Source organism: Varanus komodoensis, unplaced genomic scaffold (genome assembly GCF_004798865.1).
Source record: "Varanus komodoensis strain SLA01 unplaced genomic scaffold, ASM479886v1 scaffold5, whole genome shotgun sequence".
Classification (NCBI taxonomy): domain Eukaryota; kingdom Metazoa; phylum Chordata; class Lepidosauria; order Squamata; family Varanidae; genus Varanus; species Varanus komodoensis.
Window position 1 is genome coordinate 67,546 of NW_025336087.1, and position 13,713 is coordinate 81,258.

Below are 13,713 nucleotides of genomic sequence, written 5' to 3' on the forward strand. Positions count from 1 at the left end.
CAGCCAAGCTGGAACAAAATTCCCACCCATTCTTCTCACTTACTCGCAGTCTTCCTCAGGGGACAGACAGACGCACTGCGAAGCCACCTCTTTTTGCCCAAGCCTGCAATTGCCTCCGGACTGAACCTGCACATCTGGAATTAGACAGATTAGTACAAATTACACAGTGGCAGTTCACAAAACAGCCTTGACGGTGGGCTGACAAGCAAGTGCATTAAGTTTTATTCTCTTTGCTTATCCAGAAGCTAAGTAGAATTCAGGGATGCTTGAAAGAATCTCTACTCTAGGATGAAACAATTATTTGCAGATTAAGCTTTTTCTGTTTTCCCCAAATTGAACGGAATTTCATGACTTGTAGCCCATTGAGTGGAGGGCAAACCTACCAGCATTGTGTAACTGACACTGGACACACACTTGTTTGCAATCCCAGGCAGGTAGCAAGGTGGGTTCATTGAAACCCTGGGGCTCAGTCCTTGCTGGTGGTTGGCACTGAATTTACTGGCTGGCATGTTATACATGCTTTCCTTAGTAAAGGGATGCAGGCCCATAGGCCCTGGGGCTGATTCTGGTTCCAGTGGTTCCAGTGTGACTATGCCTCCTTTCCCATATAGAAACATAGAGACACAGAAACAGAGTGCATCAGAAGGGGCCTCCTGGGCCATCTAGTCTGACCCCCAGCTCCAGCCAGCTCCACTCACGACAGGCCCACCATGTGCACGTCCAGCCTATCCTTGAACACCCTCACCAATGGGGCCTCAACGACCTTCCATGGAAGCCCATTCCATACCCTCAGGGTCCTAACCATCAGGAAGAATTTATTTATTTATTTGCTTTATATCCTGCCTTTTTTCCTACAAAAGGCTCAAGGCAGCTTACATCTCCTCCTCCATCTTATCCCCACAACAACAGCCCTGTGAGGTAGGTTGGGCTGAGAGTCTGTGACTGGCCCAAAGTCACCCAGTTGGCTCCTTGGCTGAGCGGGGACTAGAACCCAGATCGCCTGAGTCCCAGTCCCATGCTCTTAACCACTACACCACACTGGTTCTCTTCCTGGCATCCACCCTAAATCTTGGTTCCCTGAGCTTTGCTCCATTGGAATGTGTCCTGCCCTCCACTGAAGAGGAGAAAAGATCATGACTCACCTCTGTGTGGCACCCCCTCGTGTACCTGTACGTCGCTAACAGGTCCCCTCTGAGTCTCCTCTTCTCAAGGCTGAAAAGACCCAGCTCCCTCAGTTTCTCCTCAAATGGCTTTCCCTGCAAACCAGCCACCATCCTAGTGGCCCTTCGCTGCACTGATTCCAACCTTGCTATATCCCCCTTGTAATGAGGGGCCCAGAACTGAACACAATACTCCAGCTGCGAGTGTACCAGAATCGTATAGAGTGGCAGTAATACCTCTCTCAATATAGAAGCCATGCTTCTGGCTATGCATCCAAGGGTGGTGTTCACCCTCTTGGCCACCACGTAACACTGCCATTTCAATTCCCATACCATTCCCCCAACCACCAATATTTTGGGGGTTTCCTGCCTATTTCCCACTTCTAAAAGATAAAATCTCTCTCCTACAGCTCAGTTACTGGCAGTGAGAGCTTTATGTTCAAACATGCTGTCATTGGGTTTTGGGCCCCATCCTTTCTGCCAGTACCAGAATGTATTTCCCAATCTCCAAATGGAACTCAGCCCTTGGGATGAACAAGGTGTCTTACCCACCATGGAGCTCTGAACATTGGGAAGGCATGAAAGAAAACAGAAGAAAAACATAGCTAGAAACTGCACAGCAGACATAATGCCATGAGAACAGAAACTGGCATCTGAAGGTACATACGTTTCTTGCAAGTAAGTGATCCCAGAATAGGAGGCACCCAGGAGAGATCGTGCCCACAGGTGTAGCTCTTTTGGCCGGCAACAGCATGACCTTCTGGGCAGTTCAGCTGGATGATCTCCCCAATCCTGTACTGCAATTTAAATGGGGAGATCTCAATGTCTGTGGAGACAGATGGTCTGGAGCAAGACGATGCTGGAATTGAAGAGAGATACATTTGCTTTTCTGAATGCAAACCATTGATGGATGGATGGCATTTGATTTTTATATACTGTCCCATTGTCATAGGTGTTGGGCAGTTTACAAGAGATTAAAACCAATAGCAAACATATTAAATAAAATTAATCTGGGAAAACCAGGTAGAATCTATTGATCAATTTAGGTTTATGTACTGCATTTTTAGATTGTCCATTGTCTAACATTCTCTAGGTAGCATAAAAATATCAGATACTGTACAATATAAAAATACAAGCTGAAGACTAATGGAAACAACAGCACAGTAAAGACCAGAACAAAACCAACAGCAGATCTTAGTGCTAAAGATAAAAACTGCTTATTTCAAAACTGATTATCTTAAGGAAATGAACAGAATGTAGCTATGAGGTGAGCCTCTTGGGGGAAGCTACTTATCAAACAGGACAGTTGTATGGAAAAGACCATCTCCTAAACAGTCTTCTCACTACTTGGTCTTGCTAATGACCAGAATGGAAAGGGGAGATTATGGGAGTCTGAAAATGAGATGTGCAAACTCAGGTTGTCCAACATTTTTCTAAGCTGCCATGTTGGATGAGCAGGAGCAAAGCTGAGCTGACATACAACCTCCCCTCACTTGAGGGAAGGACAGCTGTGTAATTGTATCATGGTAACCACTTTATGCCTCCCAAAGAAGGAAGTCGGAAACTCAAAGCTGAAATGCTTAATAATAGACTGGAAAAAGCACCTGAAGACCCATGACATGAAGTTAATCTGGCAATAATTCAGTGGTAAACAGTCAAGTGCCAATGTTTTGTAATTCCAACCCCCTTCCCATTTATTTGCATAGTTCAGCCTTTCCCATTCTGATGTTCTTCAAATGTGTTGAAATACATCACCCATCTCCTCTAACCAGAATTGCTGGGGAAGTTGGAAGTGGTAAAATGAAATCCATTCCATAAGATGAGTCTTCTCTGAAACAATCCAACCAAAGCAAAAACCCAGCATATGTTCACAGCCTGTTTACTCTCTCCACTGAATGTATATTGGTATATTTTGTAGATCAGCATATCTAGAAGGCACCAGGTTGGGCAAGGCTATGGCAGATAATAAATACTCCCCCCCCACACACACATCTTCTAGACATCCAAGCATTTCTTCTGCTTCTTACGTTGGCACTCTAATGTCTGTTGAATCCAGGTTTTGTCTGGCAGGCACCTGAGAAACGGATATCCTACAAGATTATAGCTACTCAGGCAAATGACTTCAGCTTCTTCTCCAACAGAATAGTATGTTTTTTCATTCTGCAAGTAGATTTGAAAGAATCCAGTAAGTGGGACATTCATCGACATGAGCTAAGGCTGAGTGACTCAGAGGTGTCATGTTTGGAGAGAGAGAATCATTTTGGTTGTTATTGCAGGACCAGAAGATGCCAGGAGGTCAAGATGCCATCCAAACCTATCAACTGAATGATGCTTTTGAAAATTGGTCTGAGCAGTGGACAAGATTCTTCAGGAAAACTAAGCAGGTCAGAATAAAGAACTGACTGTGTTAAAAAAATTCCCCAGTTTCTAGGAAGGAGAAAGGGCATCATTATGAAGTCAAGCCACAACTGGATCCATTAGTTATACTTCATGAGCAAATTTGTTGGATCAGTGGGACTCATTACATTGATTTCTACTGTAATGGGATGACTCTAAGTATGACCAAGACTAAAACCAGCCTCTGTTTTTGTGCATCTAAATAGATTAATGCTTGTAGGAAGGTGTATGTGTGGAATGGGTCCTCTTCTACAAGCTGTCAAAGAATTTGGAGGTACTTTGAACAGATCTAGAAATGTGCAGGAGAACAAAAGTCCAACCTGCATCAACTGCACTAGTCTACCAGCCAGCTGGCTCTCATTCTTCCTATTCAACCTGCTATCCACACACACCTCTGCCATTATTCTGCCTGAAAGGGTTTCCAGCCATGAAAGTGTGAAGGAAACAGACAAACACAGTTCAAGTCATTTCCTGAGACACACAGCAGAGGGCTGGCAACAGGGAACTCAGGCAGGCAGCTTCGCTCTGGCTGGATTTAGTTGCGAGGGGTCACCACTGCTACACGGAAACTATGTTCAAACATCTCAAGAGCCCACTCTCAAACACTGAATGTGGGTGGTCACTGAATTGTGGATTGTTGAAATGTGAATTAATCATGCTGTCTGAACCCAGCTGTGCTAACAAACTATGGTTTGTTAGCTACAAACAGCCCACAGTTTATACTGCAACAACAAACCATGGTTTCTTTTCTGGCCTGTTTGAGCTGCCATTGCTTCTTGTCTACAGAGCAATTTTGGTCCGAGAGACGCACTTCAGTTACAGTTCTGCTGCCTCAGGGGACCTCTAGTTGGCTGAACAAGGAAATTCATGATGCTGCACAAGGCAGGTGATATGAACAAATGTTCAGGTAAGGCAAGGGTCTGAAACCATGTAGAGATTCACATCTGCCTCTTGCCCATAATGGTGCAGAATTACTAATTTCATTTTGAATTTGTTTTTTCAGTGGCAATCATAGTTGTTCCCATTTATAACAAACAGGACTGTTGTTTTTAAAAAGTAGTCCTATGAGTACATGATATAGAAACGTGGATTGGAATTATGCTTTCAGAGCCATGAACAAATTCCTAAAGTTCTCCTGGGGCCAAGACAGCAATCATCTTCAATCTGTTTCTAGCAGCAGTGTCTTTTTTAAAAATAATTTTTACTCAAAGGTACGTGGAGGTGGCTTGACCTAGACTGGGAGACTAAAATGGGTGGAGAGGTAGCTAGAGAGGGCTTTTCAGCTTCTCATCCAGGGCCTAGCACCTACTCTAGAGTAACAATGAAAAAAGAAAGATGCAATAGTTAGACACAGATTCAGAGTATCGTCTGTTGCGGCCCTTGTGCTTAGGAAGACTCATTTCAGGGGCAGATGCAGAGCTAACTGGTTCAGACTTATTAATTTAGTCTGTACATGCTTGCAAAGTTATTTTGAAATAGGAATCCCAAGAGCACAAAAGGGTGCTTCAGATGGATGTTGGGTGCCCAAGACTCCTGTCTCAATTCTTTTTGTATCTTGGTAAATACACCTCACCCTGATGAATCCATTTTCCGGTGGAATAGGAGCCAAGCATCCGTCTTCAGATTCAGGTTCATACAGATCTGCCTCTCTGACCCCTTCATCATCGTTTACACAAGGGGTCCCCCTGGAAAGCAAGTTTTGTTTTCTAGTTAAGAACTCATTAGGAAAAACTATGAACAAATGATAGTTACAAAGAACCAGCGCATTGAAATAATGCAGAATCTGGTCAGGTTCCCGAGGTGCTCCAAATCCAACAATCACCACCTTTGAAGTTACTACCCTCTGAAAACTCACAGCGAGATCATCCTGCTTAGATCCTCCAGGTCAAGACATGCCTTCCTTAAAGGCCTCCAGACTCCTAGTACCAGCACTGTTGAGGTTGCGTCTACATGGAGGATTTGAAGGGGGCAAAGATGTTCGCCCAGTGCAGATCCCACCCCACAGCATGCATCCCCTGCTTGGTATCAGCAATTAACATCACAGGTGGTGGTGCAGCAAGAGGTCACAGGCAGTGCCTGCTGTCTCTCGGGGTGGGCACTGGGCAGCAAGAGGCTGCTGTGTTTGTGGAGAGCTTCCCGGGAACATGCCTTGCCTCATCCTGACGCACCCCTTCTTTCCTGCCACCATGGCAGCTCCCAGTTGGTTCCAAGGGAGGGAGGATGCAGCCCCCAGACCTCTGGAAGCTCCCTCTCTCTGTGGTGCAGCTTGACCTTGAATTCAGGGTCTTCACCTCCATGGGTGGCCCTATACCTGCAAGATCATTCTTACTTATCTGCAAACAGTGAGACATCACAGCTTTCTTCCTCTTCTCCATCGCCTTCACAAGGCTTGCCTTCATTCATGGGTGGTGGGTTGTTACATAACCGTCTCCTCTGCCTCTTCAATGATGCATCACATGAGCTCCACGCAGACCAGCAACTCCAGTAGCCATCTACGGCAACTAGGACCCAAAAAGTCAAGCTGTTTTTGGGGTCTCATCCACCATGTTTAGAAGCATTCACTCACGTTCTTTTTGGTTGTTGCTCCTGCTTTTGGATGTCACATGCCATCAACCTACTTAGGGTTGGATCCAAAATCTGTCTTCCACAAGAGGAAGGACCCATCCATGAAAAAAGGGTTCCATTCATGCAAGGTCTCACCACCTGATTTGGGGGGTTCCACCAGTCAGGAAGGGCAGGAAACCCCATTCAGCAGAGCCTCTTGGCCCTCTGTTTAGCATCTTCAGCAGGCAGGAGAAGGTGCCTTGGAAAGATGGGGCAGGGAGTGGCACTTCTGTTACTGTCATTGCAATAATCTAGACCTGACCTCTAACCCCACTGGAGAACCACTGGAGCTGGTGGTTATCACAGCATCTTGTGCAGTTAATTCAATTGTTCACCCATTGCCAATTCTGCTGAGGTTGACGAATGCAGTGCTCTGAATGTTTAGGCAGAAAAAGTAGGATACACTTGAAAGTAAGTCCCACTGAACTCAGTGGGGCTTACATCTGAGCAGACCTGGAAAGGACTGACTGCAAAAAAGCAGAGTACTGCCAATAGAAAAATCAATAAAACAGCTGCAAGAACAAACCATTCCCAAGCAGAGATCGAAAGAAAAACTTCACAGCAAGAATCAAATATTTCTCCCAAAAGGATGGATTCCACAGAGCAAGGGCAACCACATGAAAACCACAACATGGTGCAAATATTAGATTTTTAAAGTCCAAGGGCACAGTTCTGTGCTTGTTTAAACAGAAGCAAACGGCTTACAGGTAACTGGGTGGGGCATACCAGGAGTTGTAGGCCTTTTTTCTGTTGGATTTTAAAAGGACTAAGAAAATAAAAAGGGATTTCACCCAATGCAAAGCTGGCTGTAAAAGCACAAGAGGCAGCCTCGTTCTGCTAATGCTCATGCAAATGATAATGAAACCACCGGTATATGTGATGCATACCATTAAAATGTTGCAAATGTGCTTGCATTTTTGCAGGACTTTTACGGCTTCTCTGCCTGAGGAATAGAGCCAGGTGCCTCAGTGAGGCTTCTTTTTCTATGCAGAGGATTAGAGCATCCCTTCACATTCGGTTTTTTCCTGGGGGTTTTCCTTTCCCCTCTGTACTAAGGACATCTGTACACTTAATCTGGAGTGTTCCTGAAGCTGCTTCTGATTTCTTTGCTGGAGGGAATAAAACTTTTTGCACAAGTTTTTTCACGCCCAGCAGGGTTCCTTTTTCTCCTTCATGGATTTATTTATTTATTTATTTGGAGTTTTTGTATGCCATCCCATTTGCATGAGCCTCGGGATGGCTTCCATACAATAAATAAACAAATCATATAAATAGTACATAATAGTACTTAAAATCCGGATTCACCCTGGCTGTAAAATGAAAACCAATAAATAATATTAACAGTTGTTAAAATATTGTTTAAATAAAAAGGTCCTGGCCTGGTGCCGAAAAACAAATAATGATGGTGCCAGGCGGACCTCTCTGGGGAGCGCATTCCAAAGGTGGGGCGCCACTGCAGAGAAAGCCCTCCTCCAGGTACTTAGTCTCCTAATGTGTTTCACAGAGGGTTCCCAGAGGAGGCCCTCTGCCGCCGATCTCAGGGGGCAGGAGGGCAAATATGGAAGCAGGCGTTCCTTTAGGTATCCAGGTCCCAAGCCGTTAAGAGCTTTGTAGGTGATGACCAGCAGCTTGAATTGAGCCTGAACTTCAATGGGGAGCCAGTGAAGCTGGTAGAGGACTGGAGTTATGTGAGAGTAATGCCCAGTCCTCGTCAGCAACCTGGCTGCTCTATTTTGCACCATCTGAGGTATCTGGACTGTCTTCAAGGGCAGCCCCATGTAGAGTGCATTATAGAAGTCCAATCGGGAAGTAACCAATGCATGTGTCACTGTCGCTAGGCAATCGTCCTCCAGGTGGGGACGCAGCTGATGGATTAGCCGAAGCTGAAGGAAAGCGCTTCTCACCACCGCAGTCACTTGAGCTTCCAAAGACAGTTCTGGGTTGAGGAGCACTCCCAAGCTGTGGACCCTGTCTTTTAGAGGGAGAGCAACCCCATTCAGGACAAGGTCCAAGTCACCTACCCAGGAGTCCGAACCACCCACCCACAGGACCTCCGTCTTGTCTGGATTGAGCTTCAGTTTATTGGCTCTCATCCAGCCCATTACCTCAGCCAGGCACTGGTTCAGTACAGCCACTACCTCACCTTGATTGGTTGAAAAAGGGAGGTAGAGTTGGGTATCATCAGCATACTGATGATTCTGTAGCCCACACCTCCTGATGACCTCTCCCAGTGGTTTCATGTAGGTGTTGAATAACAAGGGGGACAAAATGGACCCCGGCGGAACTCCATGGCATAACTGCCATGGCGCAGAGCCACAGTCCCCCAGCACCACCTTCTGAAATTGGCCGTGGAGGTAGGAGCGGAACCACTGCAAAGCAGTGCCTCCTACTCCCAGTCCTGCTAGCCTATCCAGAAGGATACCATGGTCAATGGTATCGAAAGCTGCTGAGTGGTCCAGGAGAACCAACAGGGACGCACTCCCCCTGTCTCTCTCCCTGCACAGGTCATCAAAAGGGTGAACAAGGCAGATTCAGTACCATTCTAGGGTCTGAAGCCGGACTGAAATGGGTCCAGATAATCCGTCTCATCCAAGAGTGCTTGGAGTTGTCCCGCCACCACCTATTCCAACACCTGGCCCAGAAATGGGATGTTGGCCACCAGTCTATAATCGGTGGCCATCTCTGGATCCAGGGATGCCTTCTTTAGGACCAGCCTGACTACCACCTCCTTAAGAGGGGCAGGTACCTCTTAAGAGGGGCAGGCACCATGACAAGGATCACTTTCTTGCCATGGCGAATGGATTTGCGTAGTACAATGAAGCTATGAGCCATGCCGTGCAGGGGCACCCAAGACAGACAGGTCATAGCAGAGAGCTCTGACAAAAGCTGATCCACTGGAGAAGGAAATGGCAACCCACTCCAGTATCCTTGCTGTGAAAACCCCATGGACAGTTCCAAAGGATGGTGGACGACAGGAGAGGCTAGAGGAATGTTGTCCATGGGGTCATGATGGGTCGGGCACAACTTTGCGACTAAACAAAAAAAGTGTTCCATTCTGCCTTTCTCTATGTTCTACTACACAACACAAGGTAGTGCTGTGATGTGGAATAGGATTGTGAAAATACCCCAGGTGTCTGTAGCAAATCATGGTGGCATTCAGGAAAATGGCTGGAAAAGTCAGGAGAGGCCTTGGAAGGATGGCAATGTTTTGTAAAAGCCCCACAAGCTTCAGTGAGTGAGAGATCATGAGTGTCTCATGTAGAGAAGTCCTGAATGATTCTGCTATTGATTTATTTGCTTTTGGTTTGGTTCTTTGAATATTGTGATTTTACATTGACTGCATATGCAGAGAGAAATCTAACAAAATGTAAATAACTTTTCTAAGTTCCCCCACCCCCCGCCACCCCGGCCAGAAATTCTTCTTTTTCCCCAGTGTTTGTGTGTGTGTGTGTGAGAGAGAGAGAGAGAGAGAGGCATACAACTGTTAACCAACTCTTGATTTCAGTGGAGGACTCAAAACATGATTAAATTTGGGTCCAACCCAGCATTTATGTTGTTCTTTCTGAGCACTCAGTCCACGTACATTATCACATAAATCTCTACAGCTCTTCTAGTGGATCTGCAGTGTGTTTTACCAATATTGTTGATGGTTGGACTGAGTGAGGAGGTTGAGTGAAGGGCTCTTGTGGCTATCCCAGTTTGTGGCCAAGATGCAATTTGGATTCTGGATTTCCCAGCAAACGTATTTCTATAGCACTTAAAGGCTGGATTATAGCACAAGAGTGACAGAGGTGTACAAACTTTGGACCATCGCATAGAACGGTGCAGTGAGATCCAAGGGGACATACCTAGACTGTGAGCATGCATACCTGAGGTGTGGTCTGGTGCTCGTCTCTCACAGTTATCGCCATAAGTGCCGGCCTGGCACACGCAGAGGCACTCCGTTCCGGATAGCACAGGCCGGCCGTTGTTGGGACATGGGGCACAATGACAGGGGTCGTATCGGCTCATATATTCTTGAAAAGCTTTCTTGAGATTAATGCGCTTTGTCACAGCACAAGGGAAGTTCTTCACCAGATCCAAAATGGGGGCCACCTAAAAATGGATTGCATCAGTTTCACATGCTCAGCCTCCCTGAGTCAAGAAAATGTCTATTTAGACTTTCCATAAGCAAGCAGGACAAAAGGAGGCCAATGCTGTTTTCAAGGGACGGGGCAAAGCCTTTTGGAACCCATCCTTCCAAGCATTTGCAAGCTTCCTCTTGTGTTTGGTCCAGGCTTCCAAAGTGAGCTGAGCTGAGAGGAAGTCCATGAAGTCCATGCACAGCCAGCAACCTTCTTCAGCTTCAGCTGCAGCTGCAGCAGTCCCAAAGGTAGCTGTACTTAGCCCTGGAAAAGAGCTTGCACAGTGCACAGGACTCCCTGCAAATGCTGGGTGTGCTTGTCAGGAACTCAGAGTCTGGGCTGCAGTGAAGCAGACTAGCATCTGGGGAGCCAAAGCCAGGGAATCCAGTGGATTCCCACTTCTAACAGATCCCAACGGGGCCACAAGGATGGTGGCCAGATTGCAGGGAAAGCTGTGTGAGGCAAGACTGAGGGAACTGGGTCTTTTCAGCCTGAAGAAGAGGAAATTCTGAGGGGATCTGTTGGGGACATACAGGTACGTGAGGGGGTGTCACACAGAGGTGGGTAGAGACCTGTTCTCCCCTGCAGAGGAAGGCAGGATGTGCTCCCACAGAGCAAAGCTCAGGGAGCCAAGGTTCCATTTGGATGCTGGGAAGCACTTCCTGACAGTTAGGACCCCGAGGGTGTGGAATGGGCTTCCACGAGAGGTCGTTGAGGCCCCATCAGTGAGGGTGTTCAAGGATAGGCTGGACGTCCACATGGTGGGCATGTCTTGAGCGGAGCCGTCTAGAGCCGGGGGTTAGACTAGATGGCCCGGGAGACCCCTTCTGACTCGCTCTATGTTTCTATTCCTCACAGATCCCTAACGAGCAGGACAATTATACAATTCTGATATTGGGAGAAGGGTTCCACCTGCCCAAATACAGAACTACTAACCAGCAACTTTGCAAATAGGAGGAATAAGCATTTCTACAACTGCTAATAAGTGTAAATAAATTAGCATATATACTAATGCTTGATGGCCTCATTTCTTCCCATTTGGGAGAGGCAATAAGCTCCATTTCTCTCATTTCTATTCCTATTTCACTCTCTGCCTCTTACCTCAAACTCAACCACCACTGGGTTTTCTTTGGTCGATTCCAGCCAGTTGTTAAAGACCATTTGTCCTGGGAAAGAGCCTTTTTTCTCCCAAGCGAGGGCTGCAGCATGCTCTGCCCGTCCACCTTTCACCAGGGAAATAGACCGCTCAGATGACTTCAGCATAGAACCTAAGGCAGAGTTACAGGTCAGAGCTGTAAAAGCAAATACATCAACATACACTGTGCAAGGTGGTGAAGTGATGTGGTCTTGAATTCTAGCAGAAAGCTTTTTGTGCCTTGCTTCTCATGCTGTCGATGTGCTGGACCTTCTTTGGGCAAGGCTGCTTTCTAGGCTTCAGTACTGGCCTGAGCGATGTCAAGTTAGGGATGTGCAAGGAATCAAAATTTAGGAATCTGGAAGGCAAAGCACTGGGGCGGGGGAGGGTGTGGGAACAGGGGTGCTACCTTCATAGTGCTCCGTCATTTTGTTCCTGGAACATGTCTCATGATAGTCCACTGACTCAAAGAAGAACACGTATGACCTTGTTTCTGTTAGCACACAGTGCTCCATTTGATCTTTTGTTAAACCTAGATGCCAGTGAAGAGTAAAAATAGCAAATGAAGTGTCAAGGTTTGATCATCCTAGACGTCAATCATTGTAGCATCAGAAAGTTAGGAGCAATTCTTTGGCCCCTAGACAGCATCTGAGGGGCCACTGGATAGTTGGAATTCCCCGATCCAAGCTTGGAAGTCAATAACAAAATGAACAAGGAAGTTATATTATTGATAAGACAAATGCAACTTAATGCTAAGAAGCTAATTCTGAACTAAATACTTCTGTGCCCTTCCAAACAGAAATGGCCAAATCATACCTTAAAGGTGGATCCTCCTACTTAAGGGCTAATCATTTGGAGCATCAGCTGGGCTGCCTCTTTGCCTCCACATCGCCTTGCTCACCAGACTTTCCCCATTGTCCCAACTATGTAATTCTCAGCAACTTCCTGGTTTTTCTCTGGGTCCCGGGCCTTGGCATTTCAGCTGGGGATTCTAACCCCTCCTCCTCCTCTGATTCAGGGTTTGTTTCCACGAGCCTTGAAATCTTTTACTATAGGAATAATGGTCCCATTCCACGTGCACTGAATCAAAAGCCGCCAGTGGATGGAAGTTGCTCATATATCCATGGAATACAAAGATTAGTTCCAGCCCTTTACATTTTCAAATAAGGACATATACATGGCTTTGTTTTCTGGGTCACAGCTGTGATATTGTCAGACAACTTACCTCAGCACCCTATATCTGACAAGAATGGCCCTGGGATTACCTGCATGAGAGACACGATAGACCAAGTACTTTGCTGTTGCTTATTTCAAGCATTTCATAATGAAGGCTAAATTGTGTCTAAGCATGGATGTTCCCTCTCCTCCCCCTTGATATTATGGCTACTAACAAATGAGAGGTGTACTTTCCAGAAATTATCTAATTCTTTAATATCTTAATTTCTAAGCAGGTCTCATAATCCCTGGATACAGAAATAGAATAGAGGATCTTTCTGTTTACTAAACGTCACCCATTTTCATCTTAAGATTTAGACAGACACACCTGAGTTTTTGGTCTGCTGTTCATTATACTGGTAAAGAAGGTCATATTTGCCTCCCAAAGAACCGGAAGTGTAATAATGAGTCCCAAAGTCATCAAAGATCTGGCTGTAGAGAGGATAGTTGTACTCCAGAGGCAGGCTGTTGAGCGCCTGTGAGAACACTCCAGAAAGCTGCAAACCCGACGGTTTTATTGTGAAGTTTGAAACTGAAATCACCTTGTGGACCCTAATAAAGTTGGAATTCTTGCAAACAAAATGAGAAAAATAAGTCATTATTATTGCATTTGCCCTCTCTTTTCCCCAAGCAGTCTCTTCTAAGAGCCACAGCAGACAGTCCTGTCTCATCCACTCAACCATCCAAGGAGTGCTTGGATCAGTGAAGCACCTGGAAGAGCCTGCCCCAGATGTCCCCCTCACTGGACAGCTGTTGAGGTCACTCCCCAGCAGGCACCCCACTGCAAATCTCTCAAATCCCACAGCCCTGCCCTTCACCCAACCTCTCCAAGCACGCGCACAAGGAGAAGCTGCAGAAATAGCCTCCCGTTGCCCTGCCTTTCTGGGTTGAGGTGCAGACTAAGCACTGTGCTAGGCCAGTGTGCCCTGGTGACATTGGTGAGGAGGTGGGCCCAGCCAGAGAGCAGGAACTGGCTCCTACCTCTTCTGATTTCCTTTTTCGTACTGTTTTGAGAACATGTGGCAGTCCATCATGTAGCTAAAATTGCTGGGATGGGCAAGGAGCCCCCAAAATAGAT

At 46.3% G+C, this 13,713-nt stretch overlaps 1 protein-coding gene across 1 annotated transcript in view; it reads right to left on the reverse strand.

Moving 5' to 3' along the window:
* The window catches only part of LOC123031499 (complement component C6-like), a 29,165-nt gene that overhangs the window by 5,662 nt on the left and 9,790 nt on the right, over nt 1–13,713 (reverse strand). The window contains exons 7-15 of the mRNA XM_044446534.1: nt 12,964–13,204; nt 11,830–11,952; nt 11,387–11,553; nt 10,031–10,256; nt 5,887–6,058; nt 5,131–5,242; nt 3,188–3,320; nt 1,828–2,019; nt 44–134 (exon numbers count right to left, since the gene is read on the reverse strand). Coding sequence (XP_044302469.1) covers nt 44–134; nt 1,828–2,019; nt 3,188–3,320; nt 5,131–5,242; nt 5,887–6,058; nt 10,031–10,256; nt 11,387–11,553; nt 11,830–11,952; nt 12,964–13,204 — 1,457 coding nt within the window. The remainder of the gene's footprint in view (nt 1–43; nt 135–1,827; nt 2,020–3,187; nt 3,321–5,130; nt 5,243–5,886; nt 6,059–10,030; nt 10,257–11,386; nt 11,554–11,829; nt 11,953–12,963; nt 13,205–13,713) is intronic.